Source organism: Telmatherina bonti, assembly GCF_933228915.1.
Source record: "Telmatherina bonti genome assembly, chromosome: 9".
NCBI lineage: Eukaryota > Metazoa > Chordata > Actinopteri > Atheriniformes > Telmatherinidae > Telmatherina > Telmatherina bonti.
The window spans coordinates 18,751,794-18,768,593 of NC_136627.1; the positions used below are offsets into that span (position 1 = coordinate 18,751,794).

At 39.5% G+C, this 16,800-nt stretch overlaps 1 protein-coding gene across 1 annotated transcript in view; it reads right to left on the minus strand.

Moving 5' to 3' along the window:
• The window catches only part of cul3b (cullin 3b), a 16,986-nt gene extending 1,341 nt beyond the window's left edge, over positions 1–15,645 (minus strand). The window contains exons 1-15 of the mRNA XM_079247057.1: positions 15,398–15,645; positions 10,783–10,980; positions 8,598–8,711; positions 8,210–8,370; positions 7,745–7,859; positions 7,313–7,541; positions 6,598–6,743; positions 6,210–6,386; positions 5,731–5,901; positions 5,493–5,600; positions 4,976–5,100; positions 4,205–4,301; positions 3,679–3,813; positions 2,964–3,150; positions 185–330 (exon numbers count right to left, since the gene is read on the minus strand). Coding sequence (XP_079103183.1) covers positions 185–330; positions 2,964–3,150; positions 3,679–3,813; positions 4,205–4,301; positions 4,976–5,100; positions 5,493–5,600; positions 5,731–5,901; positions 6,210–6,386; positions 6,598–6,743; positions 7,313–7,541; positions 7,745–7,859; positions 8,210–8,370; positions 8,598–8,711; positions 10,783–10,980; positions 15,398–15,460 — 2,172 coding nt within the window. The 5' untranslated portion in view covers positions 15,461–15,645. The remainder of the gene's footprint in view (positions 1–184; positions 331–2,963; positions 3,151–3,678; positions 3,814–4,204; positions 4,302–4,975; positions 5,101–5,492; positions 5,601–5,730; positions 5,902–6,209; positions 6,387–6,597; positions 6,744–7,312; positions 7,542–7,744; positions 7,860–8,209; positions 8,371–8,597; positions 8,712–10,782; positions 10,981–15,397) is intronic.
• Positions 15,646–16,800: the final 1,155 nt, after the last annotated feature.

The window sequence follows — 16,800 nt, forward strand, 5'->3', positions numbered from 1 at the left end:
TGGCACTTTGTTATTTAAACTTTTTATGTACCAGCAGTGCGTAAACTGAGTATCAGTGGGTACCTTATTATGTGCATCATACTGGCTCACTATAGTATGGTAAAGATTTACTTTCAAACAACTTTAGTAAAGATTTCTAAACTCTGGTATCTAATAAACCTAACGGCCACATCAGCCAACTGACCTCTGCTACTAGGACATTGTGCTGCATTTTCTTTCTAGACTTCATGATGCGAACGATGGCCGCTTCAATCTCATGCTTTCTGTCGTCGTCCACTTTCTGTCGTGTCTCCTTTCTCTCTGGATCTGACTCCCCTTGTTTGGCAGCCACTAGAAGAAACACAACACAGGAAAATAATTGCAAAAGACAGGCTATCACTCAGTACACAGACATCTGCCAAGCCACAGGGTGGGTGACCTGACAGAAACCCCAAAAGGCCCAACAGCCCATCCAGTTACCAAGCCCATGCCAAAAGTCTCATGTGTACTTCAAGCTAATATCACTATCAATTTCTATCATCAGGACAGATGCCACATTTTGTTTAGAATCCTTGATGCAGTAAACATACCTTTAAGTTACCAAACTGAAGCAAATGGATAGTCTTAAAGTGACTGAAGAAGTCAGCATTTTCCCTTATGGGTGCCATCTGGATTAGCTGTTAGAAGTATATAACATCTACCATGATTTCATCCTTTAATTTTCTTTTTTCGCCAATAATTCTGGCCATAATCTGTGGAGTTAGAAGATATAATCACAACATTTTCTCTGTATTCCCATAGCAAATCTTTTAAAAAAAAAAAAATCCCCCAATGCAAATGTGATCCCCATTAACCCCAATATGCAATCACTGCTCACTGTCACTTCCACCTTCGTGGATAGATATTAACTGGTTCTTTGTAGTGCTTTTATAATGTGTAAAGCACATTGCGTGACGTTTTATTGTTGGAAAAGTGCTTTATAAATAAAGTTTGATTTGATTTAATTTAATTTGATGCAATAAAGTCACTTCAAAGCTTGCCAATTATCCAAAGAGGACATTGCACTATAAGACTACAATCTACTAACTCACAAGCTCCATCTTCTTTTATAAACAGTAGAAATGTACAGAAGCCGAGAGCGTCCGGGCTCGACTATTTTTCTTTCCTCAGTCTTCATCTCAAAATAAGAATTAATTTTCTTGTTATCTCGAGATAGCAAAGACTGTTGCCTCCCAATAACAGGATAGTTTATCTTGTTATTTTGAGACAACACGTTTGTTTTCTAGCATTAACAAGCTGATGAAGGTAAGCTCAAAGTAAGCGGTTACAGTGTTGTACTTGATTTCACTGATCAAAATAGGCCCCATGACTGCTGGGGAGGGGCTACACATGGTGTATATCTGGAATTATGTGAATGAGTGACTGCCAAAACTTAATGCAAACACACGTTGCAATTTCAGCCTTTTTCAGACTTGATAGAAGTAAAATTGGATGTACTGACATATCTCATCTGAAATCAGCTTGCATCTATTGCTGGCTTGGCATTACTGAGGCTTCCCAGTGGAGAAGAGCTCTGTACTGGGATGCCCCTTGGATCCAATGGTTGAGGTGTTGGGAAAGAAGAAAACAACGGGCAAGCTTTCCCCTATGTTGAAGGACAGTCTCTTCCACCACAAAGTTCTAATATGCATACTTGAGTTTTCTTATTTTTATAATACTTATATATTAACTTTAAAGTGGAACTATTATGTGCATTTCAGGCTAATTTATTTTTATTTCTGAGCCCAGAAGGGCTGGGATTGATAGAGTTATTGTCACAGATCTCTTTATTTACTTCAGACCGACCCTCTCCGTAGGCTGTCAGATCAGCCTGTGGGCAAAACGAGTGGATTGAGACTCTTCCGCATTAAGCCCCGCCTCCCGCCATCACGCTACATCGGGAGTGTGCACCACAACTGCTTTCGCCGTCATTGTAACATCTCATAAACAGAAGGATTAGGCTCATATGAACTCAATAAAAAAAAAAAAAAAAAACTACAATGTCAACACATAGCATACAGCCCTACATGCTGGAACCTGAATCAGACCCTGAAAACGAAGTGGAAAACAGCAACGAATGCAGCAGGATGTCTCTCTTTAGTAAACTCACCAGCCATCGTTGGAAATAAATTTATCCAACGTTTTCCACCCGCCTGATGTATTTGTACATGCCCTTGTTAATCAGTAAAAGGTAACCAATCACCGAACCTTATCCCCCGGGACGTCACAAGGATTTCCAAGTAGAAAAAAACTCTCTAAAACGATGCGTTTTTCATTGCCATGGAAACCGAACGGAGAGAGTGCTGGAACTCAAACTCAAACATGCGTTTCGGTGATAAAAAACAGTGCCGTTCACATGTCTGATGAGGATTCAACCCTGTAACACTGTAGAAAGCTCAGAAAACTCCAAATACCATAATAGCACCCCTTTAAGTAAGTTTCTGGGAGGAAACTGTGGCGTTCCTCCTTTTTGTGTGCGTTTTCTTTCCAGGCTTCCTCCCACAGTCCAAAGACATGCCGTTAAGCTGATTTGAGTGTCTAAACTCTTGTTAGGAGTGAGTATAAGTGTGACTCTCTCTGTCTTGGTTGTGATGGACTAGGAACAGCTCCAACCACCTCGTGACCCCCTGCATTTGAATAATCCGTTTCTGAGAAAACAAACTTTGTTTTCTCGAGATAGGATTAATTCTCCCATTATCACAAGAAAACAGTGTTAAAAAAAACATGCAAGCACAGCTGCTCTCAGCTTCAATAGAAACCTCCACTGTGCCTCTGGTTAAATAGATTCCAAAATGAGAAAAAGGTGCAAGTACTCAAAGTTGTATTTATGGCTATACTGACATATGAAGGAACGACCAGAAACTAATTACACAAGCTAAACAGTTGCAAAAGACCTTCAAATGACAGCATTCTCAACACAATATGCCAACAAAGACCTTATATACCTGTCTGGATTTTGACACGGTGCAGTTTAGAGGTAAACTGGTCATTGACTGTAAACACATGTCCATTTTCAATCTCCTTGGACTTTGGTTCCTTTGTGAGAACTCTCTGAGTGGGCTTTCCACAGGCCAGAGACTGCAGCGCTCGCACCAGCTCCCTCTCAGGGATGTCCGTCTCCTGTTGAATCTCCTACATGGAATAAATTTGGTGTCATGATAAAATCAATCATTAAGTCATAACCGAGGACACAATCTGTTACATGTATATTTCACGCTCATACTGTGTGTTACAAATGAATCGGCTGTTAATTCATTGGCTGCCAAGGGCGTCTTTTGCGGTTTCTTTATATGGAAAGCTGAATTGGTCAAAATGCCCCCAAAATGTGCCCAACGAACACACACGCCCAACATGTGAATGTGTTGCGAGAGCGTACCCCAAAGATGCACCAACGCACACACCCGGCCAAATCAGCCCCCCTCATCCTGAAAGATGAGCCAAAATGCTACAAAACATACGAGGCTCTCTGCTACAACAATGCCTGGCAGCCAAGGAGTTAATATGCCAAGCTACAGTTTATTTTGTTAAAGTAAATTCTTTTAGTTGTTTTCTTTTGATGTTCTTTTTTACCCAACAACTTCTAAAACATTTGCATCAAATCTAATTAGCACTAACTGCAGTTACACTAAGTGTGAAATGAGGGAAATTCATGTGGTTTACCTCAAATGTGGATTTTTCTCTGTTGTTGAAAAGCATAAGGATGGTCATCTGAAAGGTGGACACTTGCAGGATGTGCTTTCTGGTGTTGGAGCCTGTCACCTGAGCGCCTCCCACTCCAACCTCCGACCCATCCTCCTATGGACATGATGAACGCTCATAGTCATCCAGTACATCTCACTACCACAGACATCATGCAACCATAAACACACAAAACAGCTGATTTTTGTTTTATTCATGTAAAAAAAAAAAAACAAAAAAAAAAAAACCCCAAAACATCCCTGTTAGCCTAATTTAAAGCTGTTAACTTTAATGTAGCATTTTATCTGTATTACTGTGTACAATTTTTATAAAATGTCCCATTAGCCAGACTCGAGCAACATCAATACTATCAATAATGATGGGGAAAACGCCTTCTTATGTTATTTTGATCAGGAATTCCTGTTCATAGTCACTGATGTCTACTCAATTTATTCACAAAGTAGCATTTGTTTATGCTATTAAACGTCACAACACAGGTGGCACATACCTTTTTGATGGGACCATAGAAAGTGGCATTTAAATCGGCAGACCCCATATGGTGCTGCAGGGTGAGTTGTCTCCCACTGTGCTTGCCAAGGTAAAACCTACAAGCAGGGGAGTCGTGCCAGGTTAACCTTTAAGCACAGCTGATGCAAAGTAACTGATCTTACGAGGGTTAAGCACATTCTGCTACAAGCAAAATGATAAGACTGAGCGTGAAATCTGGCAGCAACTTGCAAAATTTCTGTCTCTAATTTTACAAAAAGATACAGCTGGCACGTAAGCAAACAAGGAAAAAAAGACTAGTCTGCTCTCAACTGTAAAGGAAAGGAGTTCAGAATTTTATGGGGCATAGGTGCACAAACCATTTTATATCACACAGGACTACAACAAATGTATGCAGTGCTAGCTAAAAAATTTGATTTATAAGGTACCATATTAGGCTCAAGTTCAGTATTTTGTTTGATAATTATTTTTAATGCTCCCAAATTTTGTTAATAGTTAATTAATAGTTTGTTAATAGTTCCCCCAGTAAAAGCAATCGATGAGGGGTGGAGCTTCATGAATACTTATCAGATCCAGAGCAGTTTTTTTGTCACAAAATATTAAATACATAACATTTCAATAGCTTAAGCTAGGCGGTAGTATAGTTGAGGAGAGGAGGCTGGAGCCATGGCAACAGATTATTCTCCTTGGTTGCGTCTCAGACCTTGAAGTTTGTTTAAAAAACTCAACACATTTTCACCATATGGGACCTTAAAGTACACCCATGACAAACCTTCTAAAGACTTCAAATGCATGTCGTGGTGAAGGGGGGATATTGCACTTGGGTGTTGCTGATTGTGTTGGCCAGTATCCTGTGGTGAGGACTCTTACAGTGAGATCAACCCCTCCAAGTGACACCTGAAGTTGGAAAATACACAAAATAAACACAGTCAGGTTTTAGAAAACAATGTGGGAAGACAAACTTTCCCTTAGTGGGACTTAAGCAAGGTGCACAAATCTTTAGATTAACATCTATATAGATTGATATTTCGCACTTTTTGAGTTTGGGACACCAACGTTAAAAGTCATATGAAAACAAAGCACTGGTCAGAACTTAGCCCAGCATCAGGTTACACCAGTATATGGGTAGTTAAGTGCATGACTGTTTCTACTTAACTGAGCTCAACAGTGTTGAGTTGCCAACAAGTGAGCAGCTCAACACTGTCGTCAATTAAGCAACTATGTACCGACTACAGATAGCAAATGGGCTAATTAATTCGCCATAATTGGATGTGCTTGTGCCTCCTTACGCCAGTTGTCTGTAGATGTTGTCTAAACTCATCCATGGTGGTGTTGGAGATGCTCATGTCCCGGAACATGCCCTCCAGTTTGGACGTGAACTGACAGCCACATTCGGTCTGAGCAAAAATGAAAGTTTAAAAAAAGTAAATTAATAATTAAAAATGAAACATTAATGCAGTGCATGTACAGATGTGCATGTTTCCTTGCTCCTAAACTGCTTTTACAAAGCATCAATGGCCCGCTTACCTTTAGCTTTGAGATCATGTTCTTTTCAGAGTCGTCAGAGACACTCTTGTTGGTGAGTAACCTTCGTGCCAGGTGCTGCTTGTAGTACCTCTCAAACACATCTTTCTCCTGCATAAAGCGGAAGAGCACCATGGCCTTGTCCAGTATGGACTCCACTTCCTGCTCTGTTAGCTGCATGAAAACAAATAAAGACTATATTTTCCAGACTCATCCAAACATTTTCTAAACATCTGAAGTTCAGTTTTTATTCAGAAAAATAAACTTGAGTTTGTGCTGCAGTCATCTTCCTTATCTTAGGCTTACTTTATGTTATTGAGAAGTATGAGAAAACAGTCATTTATATATTCATAAATCAAGAAATACTTTTTGTGGCTTTGTTTGGCATATGTCTAAAAGACACAGCAGTAAGCTAATAAATTTTGGATTAGCAGGCCAGCCTGCTCGAAAATCAACCCAAGAGACTCCATTAGAAGACTCACCCCTTTTACCCCTTTCTTTAGTTTGTCATCAATAAAGAGTGAGAGGTATTCGGGCGAACGCGAGTTGAGGTTAAGGAAGTATTCAAAATCGCCAGCAATAGTTTGCTTGAAGAGCCGGTCATTATTGAAGGACTCCTGCAGGAAGCGGTCGAAACGGGACTTCAGGTCCAGCAAACCCTGCAAGGATGAGGCAAGAAGACAATGGTGGGGGCATAATAAAGCAGCGGGTTGAAGTAACAGTAGCTCAAAGTATTAGAAGAGAAAAAGTGAGCTCATCAGAAAAGAAATTAATGAAGCTAAATTAAATTTTACTGAAAGATTTCACAACATTCCTGCAGATTTACAAGAATTAGCAAAACTAATATGTCCTGATGATCTGTCACAGTACCTGGATGTAGTCCACAGGGTTTTTTCCTTCTCCCTCCTCTGACACGAGTGCCTTGCCTTGCTCCCGCAGGTATGAGCTCATACACTCACACATGGTCTTCAGCCCATTGGGAACCCGACTGAACAGCTTGTACATACACGCTAAATCTGTGAACAGATATGCATGAACACACATGTTGTACATCCAGTTCTACCAGAGGAAAAGGGCCGCGCATGTCAGATCTGTTCAGAGTGAATACAGTAATATGGACTGAATAGGCTCTAAGGCAGACTGATAATTAAATGTACATTTTAAAAATGTTTAAAAAATCTATTTATTTTGATTGAATGTATTCTCTCTTTTTACCCTTTTACTTGACTGATCTTATGGTATTCTGTTCATTAATGGAGTGAAGGTTTTATGGTGCGTCTGCACAGCTGGTGCTGGACGATTTCCTACTAGATTAATAAAATAAATCCTATCTTACTAACTAAAATTTACACTGCAGGTGTAGGAGTCCCAGCTAGACTGAAATTGAGTCATTCAGAAATTCTTTATATATTGTTGTTTGTGATATGAAAACGATGCGCTAATGGTCCACTAAAACATTTCTTCTGGAGGAAACATCTACATGATTTATTAAAGACTTTTGGGAATTCCCATTTCTCTGCTTGTGAAGTGAGTCCTGAACTTTAACAGTAGCTTGTGACATTTAATAACACAACTGAACACTCACCATCTGTCTTGCCGTTCTTGAGCATGTGAACCAGGCCTGAATTCTCCATTTCTACAATGGTCTTCATGTGTTTAGAAATGAGCTCACGCTCCACCACCTTGACGATGGGCTCCTCTGTGGATTTATCCAGGCAGTGCATTACCCGCTCAATCTCCTCATTAATCCTGGCTTCTACTTTCTTTATGTACACACTGGCACTGTTCTCTGCAAGGAACTTTTGGCTCTCCATCTAAATGAAAAAAGGGAATAAACACATATTAGCTTGTAATATTTTTTCTGAATTGTTTTGTGAATGATTGGTGCTCATTTTATTAACAGTGATATTTTCCTTTACAAGGTTCCCCAGGAAGAAAAGATGAAAACAACTCATTTCAGTCCAAATAAACAATGAAAGATAAAAAAAAATCAAGTGAATGTCATTTTCTTTCAAACCTGGAAAAATTCGGCGGACATTTCTAAGAAGGGTGCTTCAAAGTCTTCTTCATAAACAGACCTCCCCTCAAGGCCGAGGATCATTAACATTTGGCAGGCATTTCTAATGGCCCCCCTGGAAGAGAGGAGAAACCGACAAAAGTGCTAAATAGATAGATAACGAATGCTCATTTCACCTTCTTTAATCATTTTTCATTCATTGACTGAAAGACCCAGTTACCCTCCACAGCGCAAGGCTCTGAGAAATCAATATCGTAAAAATATCAGGAACTGAGGCTTCTCCCAAGAGGACGGGATTGTAGCAGATATGTTTGACAGCTCTTAACCCTGAGACCAAAGGCATTTTTTGTCCATCTCTGATGACAATTTACCATCTTTAATATATGCAAATCTTTATCAAAGTGCTTCAAAAACATAAAACCTGTTAATCATTTCTTCATACAGAGAATAGTGAATTTTGGCTACCTGTCTACCACCTCTCCCTTCCTCTCTCGTGCAATCATGTCCAGCAGAGTCTGGCGAAGGTGGTCTCTGATGCAGCCATAGCGAACCACCTGATCCCTAAAGATGATAAGCCCCAAGTTGTAGACATTCTCTACATTGTTCTGCTGTACGTACACCCGATCCTACATCAGCAAAACACAAAAAAGGAAAGCGTACAAGCTTGAACATTGGCATTTCACTCTGCTGATGTTCCAAGTGTTTCAATGCACAAGTGGCTTTCAGCTCAGCTGTAATTAAAATGCATGAATTTGCATCGATAAGCAGCTCATGGAGTACTGCAAGGTTATGCTGTACATTGATTTGATTTCAGTCTTATATCCTCATAGTTACATAAAGTGATCTTACTCACCATATACATCAGGATGTCTCTGATCATCACCATGGCTGTCTGATGGTCATTCCAGGCCTGATTTAGAGTTTGGAGGAAGTTATTGTTTAGGGAATTGAGGACATCTTCTCGTACCTTTGGAAAAGTCAGACATAAACATGAATGTGGTGAATTTATTAGAGCCAGTTTTGCATTCTCAGTGATAGAGCAAAGAGGAAAAAAAACACCTTACTACAATGTTCAAGGAAAAAACAAATAATCTAAAATCAATTGGAAAGGTGTTATTTCTTGTCAACGCAGCCTTTTGTTCGACACTTTTTTTGTGTCATGTTTCTTTTCTTTTTACAAATCACTCTACAAAGCATACCACAGCTCGACAACAGTAACATTGCTGAGTGACTCAGCACTGAAAACCAAGCGCCTTGGTAGACCATGATTCTTAAGCACACATTAACCGCCTCCTATTTCACATGCAGGGCAGAGATGATAAATCATCTGCACCTTGCAGAACACCAGGGGTCAAAATGACAAGTATAGAAATATGCAGTGTATGTTCCTCCATCAATAATGTGGGATGTCCTCCATCATGTGTGTCACAGAACAAGATATAAAAGAACATCAACAACAACATGCTTTTGGATTGTCAGATGTAACATATACATTCAAAATAAATACTCATAGTTTACACTGTTTTCCCACCACTTGCATGGCATGTGTGTTGCTAAACTGTTGTGTGTGTGTATAATATCACTGTCTACCCTTCAGCTGCACTGCTTCTGAAGCAGTCACTACCTACGTAATCTTTTTACACAGCAATGCCCTTGGTACCGGCCATAAACACATAGCTTTATGTAACCCAGAGTGGATACCAATAAAAAAAAAAAAAATAAATAAAGCAAGCGCTCACCCCCGAGGAGCCTGAGACACTCGCAAGCAACCTCCAAAAGACATGAACATAACAGTTAGGTTGTCTCTTTAATCTTAAATGTGTTGTTGCTCATATGAAGTCAACATGCTGATCAACAAATGCTTAAGTCCTATGTTTCGCCAAGAACTGCTTCACTCTCTTACTTAAGCATAAAAAATATAGACCATGGATGAAGTGTTGATGTAAGCATCCGCAGTGTGATTGGATCTGCAGCTGAGACACAAGTGGAGGCAGATAGGGCACACTATGACTTAACATGAGAAATTAAAAATCATTTTAACTCAAACCACAAAGACACTGTTAAAACAGCCTTCACAGTACCTGCTGTTAGATCTGACATTTCTACATGTTTCGGTTGTTGACAGGACTCAAGTCTGGCAGAAATTAGGTGATTATGAAGAGATTTAACCTGCATCCAAAATATTATCACCATCTATCTCTCAAGTTGATATCTGGGTCATTATTAGATGATACAAACATATTTAGGTGTCACAGATCTTGTCTTTGATCTACTGCTTGTTGACACTCATTGACTGCCAATTTACAAACCCTGCCAAGACGAGAATTTGGATTTAATTTAGTTGTTAAACCATCTGGCAGGTATTCAGCTGCGGTCGGCTGAAATATTGTTCACTGGGTATCTGTGCAGTGACATGCAGAGATGATGGTCAAACCTAATTTCTTGCTAATTACATGCAATAAAACTCAAGCGACAGCTCTCAAGCAATATTCACTCGGGCTTCTCTGAGGAGGAATTTGACAAACAATTACCCTTATAGTTACAGGATCAGCACCAGATTGCCCTCTTTGTGCTATTTTTAACTTATTTTTCACAGGCTGTTCAGGATAATCCACTTCACGGAAATCTGGCATTTCCTCACTTTGAAGATGTTTTTCCACGTAAATAAATAATGTTCGTGTCTAAGGTGAGAAAATTATAATAATGACTTGCAACGTCAACACAGAATTAATCCCAATATAAGGGCAATGAGAAATTCTGCGAAACAGAAAACCAATTTCTGAAAAAAAACCAAACAAGTATTCTGTTATTCAGATCCTACGCATGATTATTTTGAGGAGAAAATGATAAAAATTCATTTCATGCCAGGATTTCTGTATGCAACAAAATCCCTTATCCTACTGTGTGTACTTACGGTGTGAGGTAAGAATGTACTTTATGTTACACAATGGGTGAGAATGAAGCCAAATTTACTTGTGAATGTTTTAATGACCTGTAAATTCACCTCCAGTATAGCTCTAAAGCTATGTTGGCCTTACTTTGTTAATAAGATGTTCAGTAACGACTTCCCGCAGGCCTGTGTACAGCTTCTCTCCATGTTTATGTAGCACCATAGTATAGGCGTTCCTGTAAAGTTCCTCAAAGCTCAGGCCGCTGTTGTTCTTCCTCTGAATTTCCTGAATGGCATTCTTCAGGAGGTCCCAGATATTGTTGACATATTTTTCATCCATCGTCATCTGCAAAAGGTAGTCAGGAATGGATTAGGTCAGATAGTCAATGCCTGTATGTATTTATACCAAAACTCAGAAACATAATGTCCTAAATATGTTCCTACTGATGAAGACAAACCTCGGGCTCTGAATACTGTTGTCTACTGATTCTGCCTGTACAGCAATTAAGGGTAAAGATTAAATGAAAATTTTGTGAAAAGTTGGTTTCTACACTTCAGCTGTTGTTGCGAATAAGTATTAATGAGAATTGTTCCTGAGGTGATCGTATTTTTCTTCATTTCAACACCCCTGCAGAAAGATTTGCACATCTTTCAACTTTTAAACTAAAACATGTACTAGGAAGAGGACTGACTGTCAAAATCTTAAGTTCTAAGATGATCATTCCTTCCCTGCCCACACACGGAAAATCTCTGTAAGCCATTATTATAATTTATGAATGAGTAGAAGTAAGAAAAGGTGTCCATAAAAATGTACCTATTTATTTAGTGCAATAAAATTATATAAAACTAGAAAAGCACTCAGAGCACAAACCTCCATCAAGACCTTTAAAAAGATCCTGGATCCTAACGGTGATCTGGATCACCACCAAAATTAAATCAGTTCTTCATTTTTACTTTCCAACAACTCCTGAAAATTTTCATGAAAATCTGTCCATAACTTTTTGAGTAATCTTGAACACAAACAAACCTACAAACAGATAAACACCGATAAAAACATAACCTCCTTGGCGGAGGTAACAAATTAATTACTGAAAACAAGATGGCATATCAAATGGTCGAGACAGAAGGTGAGTAGAAGCTGGAGTTCCAGGGGTGCCCAGTTACAGTCTTTGAGGGCCATAATCCTGCATGTTTTCCATGCATCCCTGCAACAATACATCTGACTTAAAAGAATCAGTCATTATGCAGAATGCCATTGATTGTTGGATCCATTTAATGGAAGCCAGGTGTGTTGAAACTGGGATATTTTGAAAACCTGCAGGACAGTGGCCCTCAAGGAGCAACTTGGGACACCCCTAAAGGGAAAGAAAGGTGCACCTGCAATGGATTGTTCAGCATAAATGAGCTGTCTTTTAACTCAGCACTGCATCTCCAGTGGGTGGATGAATAATCCATATGATTTACCCCTCATGATTTAACAGAAGAGCATTTTTCCCACTATCAACGGTGTATTGCCAGTCAGGGCTACAGAAATTTTGAGCAGAGCGTCTTTTGTGTTGTTATTGTAGCTACAGGTAGGTATATAAGCAAAGAGTATTGTTAGCTGGAACTATGCATCCTCTCGCTCTCTCTGATATGCTACTTGTAAGTAATTTAATCCAATAACACACATACATGTATATATACACACACACACACATATATATATTATATACATATCAAAAAAATAAAGGGAACCCTTAAAAAACACAATGTAACTCCAAGTCAACCACATATCTGTGAAATCGAGCTGTCCACTTAGGAAGCAACACTAATTGATGATTAGTTTCACATGCTGTTGTGCAAATGGAACAGACAACAGATGAAAATTATAGGCAATTGACATGACACAATCAATAAAGGAGTGGTTCAGCAGGTGGTGACCAAAGACCACTTCTCAGTTCCGATGCTTTCTGGCTGATGTTTTGGTCACTTTTGAATGCTGGCAGTGCTTTCACTCTAGTGGTAGCATGAGACATAGTCTACAACCCACACAAGTAGCTCAGGTAGTGCAACTCATCTGGGATGGCACATCAATGCGAGCTGTGGCAAGAAGGTTTGCTGTGTCTGTCAGCGTAGTGTCCAGAGCATGGAGGTGCTACCAAGAGACGGGTCACTACATCAGGAAACATCGAGGAGGCCGTGGGAGCGCAACAAGCCAGCAGCAGGACCGCTACTTCCTTCTTTGTGCATGGAAGAATAGGAGGAGCACTGCCAGAGCCCTGCAAAATGTGCTCCAGCAGGCCACAAATGTGCATGTGTCTGCTCAAACAATCAGAAACAGACTCCATGAAGGTGGTATGAGGGCCTGATGTCCACAGGTGGGGGTTGTGCTTGCAGCCCAGGACGTTTGGCATTTGCCAGAGAACACCAAGACTGGCAAATTTGCCACTGGTGCCCTGTGCTCGCTCTTCACAGATGAAAGGAGGTTCACACTGAGCACACGTGACAGATGTGACACGTTCTGCAGGCAGCAGAACGTGGAGAACGTTCTGCTGCCTGCAACATCCTCCAGCACGACTGGTTTGGCAGTGGGTCAGTAATGGTGTGGGGTGGCATTTCTTTGGAGGGATGCACAGCCCTCCATGTGCTCACCAGAGGTAGCCTGACTTTCATTAGGTACCGAGAAGAGATCCTCAGACCCCTTGTGAGACCATATGCTGGTGCGGTTGGCCTTGGGTTCCTCCTAATGCAAGACAATGCTAGACCTCATGTGGCTGGAGTGTGTCAGCAGTTCCTGCAACATGAAGACATTGATGTTATGGACTGGCCTGTCCATTCCCCAGACCTGAATCCAATTGAGCACATCTGGAACATCATGTCTCGCTCCATCCACCAACGCCAAGTTGCACCACAGACTGTCCAGGAGTTGGAGGAGGCTTTAGTCCAGGTCTGGGAGGATATCCCACAGGAGAACATCTGCCGCCTCATCAGGAGCATGCCCAGGCGATGTAGGGAGGTCATATAGGCACGCGGAGGCCACATACACTACTGAACCTCATTTTGAATTGTTTAAAGGACATTACATCAAAGTTCACCAGCCTGTAGTGTGTTTTTCCACTTTAATTTTGAGTACAACTCCAAATCCAGACCTCCATGATCAACCAAATGGTTGATACATTTGATTTTCATTGATAATTTTTGTGTGATTTTGTTGTCAGCACATTCAACTATAGAAAGAACAAAGTATCTAATAAAAATATTTCATTCATTCAGATCTACAACGTGTTACATTAGTGTTCCCTTTATTTTTTTTAGCAGTGCATGTGTGTATGTATATATATATATATATATATATATATATATATATATATATATAAAAAAAATATAATACGATACGGCTGGTTATGGTATGTGAGATATAGGTAGGATGTTCCATTTTTGTCATGTCCAACCAAACAAGGAATGAGACAACAAAAATGTTGTCAAAACTAGGCCCAAAGTTGCTGTAATGATGGAGCATCAGTTTGATATAAAATCTAAAATCCACCAATCATATTCCACTTGCTATACACAGAGCCTAATATTGATTATATCAGAAAATTTATTAAAAACAATTTTAACAAAAAAATATATGCATACTAGAGAAGGTGTCATTTTGCATTATACAATCCCCTCTAAATCAGGCAAAACTTACAAAACAAATTAGTATGAATATAAAGAGGCAGAGCCTTCGCTACCATATAATTGCTAATTATGACATTTCTCAGCTGTTCAGGTATGTTAGCTAAGGCTTCAGATAAAGCTGTTCTTTTCCCACGTGTCACTGGGTTTTCCAGAAATAAAAAGGAGACCTTCTACATATGAAAACTTAGCAGTGTGCCTCTCCTCATTAGACAAGCCTCAACACATGCGTGTCAAGATGCTAATCAAAGTCAAGACTGAGCCACTCTCAGGGGGCGCATGTGTGGGAAGGGTCTTATTGTATAAACACGAAAAAGGCATCAGTTCGGTTCAACAAACAGAAAAGATTAAATTATTTACGTATCTAAGGTATCTGGACAACGTACTCGGTGGCAAAGAAACCACTTACATATAATGAGGTCAGTTCATTAACTAGATGTTTAAGAGACATGTAGACCAAGGGTGTGCCAAGTAAACAATGAGTGAGACCCAGAACCCCAATTTTGACGAAGAAATTGCAGATATAAATCTACCATCCACTTAGTCACTGACGCAAAACCACAACTAGGTTAGCAGGTTTGGATGCCCCATTTGCTGGGGCCCATTTGTAGCTTAATAAACGTTGCTAATCGTTTCGGCATACAGTGGGATTTTTAAAATATAAATTTGGGCATCGTTTAAGTTATACTCTAACTAATACATACAAAAAGAAACATTTTTTAGAGATACATTTGTCAGAGAAAAGCAGCCAACACAACAAGTGTCAAGACGAGTGTTAATGTTAGCGTCCATTATGATCTCGACAGATCGCAATTGCTAGCTACCTTGCGGAACAATGTTATTAATTTAAATGCATGGGCAATAAAATTGCTTCTTAAAACTTCCCAGTAAGCTGCTATTATATCGCAATCGCCACCTAACTATTCAACTTTAAATGTGGGATGACAGGACATTTGACAGCTGTAATTTGTTTACAAATAGGCAAGTCATATATGGTGCTCAGCTGGTTAGCCTGCTAGCATTTAGCCAGTAGCCCAGACCACGGTGATCGAGTCGCGGTCCGTCGGGCAGTCAGAACACCTTCAGCGGTGAACACTTACAGGAAAGGCCCGTATCCTCATTTTGGTGTCCTTCTTGGTGCCGCCTTTGCTGAGATTGGACATGGTTGTCTCGTCCGTGAGCGCTGTATTCACATGAAAATGTTCTCCAGGAAGGGACAGGGGTGACTACAGTTTTTTGGAGCAGCCGACGAGCTTTCACTCGACCTCTCAGCTCCGCGTCCCGCACCAGAAGTTTATTGTTGACAGCCAAACGCCAAGCCCGATAATTCTTCATACAGCAATGGCGGTCTACCTGCACTTCTCATTCCGCAGAGCTCACGCACTCCAACTCACGCGAGAAATAATCATTTTTTAAAAAGTAAATTGTGCGTATCTAATATAAAACATTATATTTGCTAATAGAGGTACAGACGGAGGAGAAGTTAGAAATAAACCTTTTAAATTTTTGTAGAAATACATTATTACAATAAAACAACTGAACAAGATTTTATTTACTGCAGACCTAGTTTTTTTAAAAGTTTTTTTTATTTATTTATTTTTTTATTAGATTGAATTATTTAAAACTTCAATTAATCTAAAAATAATAAGGAAATGTAGCCTTTTTTCGTTTCATGCCAAGGACATGTTGACATGCATGTTACTTTTTTAGTTTTCATATATAAAATGCTATAACTTTTTTTTGGTAAATTAGACCGTCATCTGATGTCTACATATCAATTTATATATTACATGTTTACATTTTTTGCCCAATATTCACACGATTAAACTAATGCAATAAATTCAATAAGGAAATTTACCTAACACTGTCAGGAGCATGTTCAGTATGATCAACAGTTTTATATAGTTCTGTAACATATAAAGTAGTGTTTTTATTTGTAATTAAATATTAAATATAATTAAAATATAAGTAATGCTTTTGCTTTTACCCAACTGATTAACATTTACTCAAGTTAATTATCTGAATGAAACTATTTCATGTTTTAAAAAGCAAAGTGACATCCATCCATTCATCTTCTGTCACTAGATCATGGGCACAGCACTGCAGAAACCTCCAGGCCCCCTTCCCAATCTCAGCTCTTCCACTTGTTAATATGGCTGCAGGAAACCAGGAACTCATTTGCAAACTGGACTGGGCAGTCCACCTTTTTCCATCTGGGCAACATGGCTTCAGTCTTTGTGGTATAAACTTTCATCCTGGCTGTTTCACTTTTAGTTGCAATTTGCAAACTGCTCTCCTACATGCTCTGAGATATTTGTTTGACAATATCAATGGGACCACATAATCTGCAAAAATCCCTCCCAAAACATTAAAAAAAACAACATGCCATTGTGAACTGGCAAAACTGAAAATGCTTTACCTAATCGCTGAGGCTAATTCTGTCCATTAAAGTTATGAATATAATCTGTGATAAAGGAAAGTTTTGGCAGAGTCCACTATATAC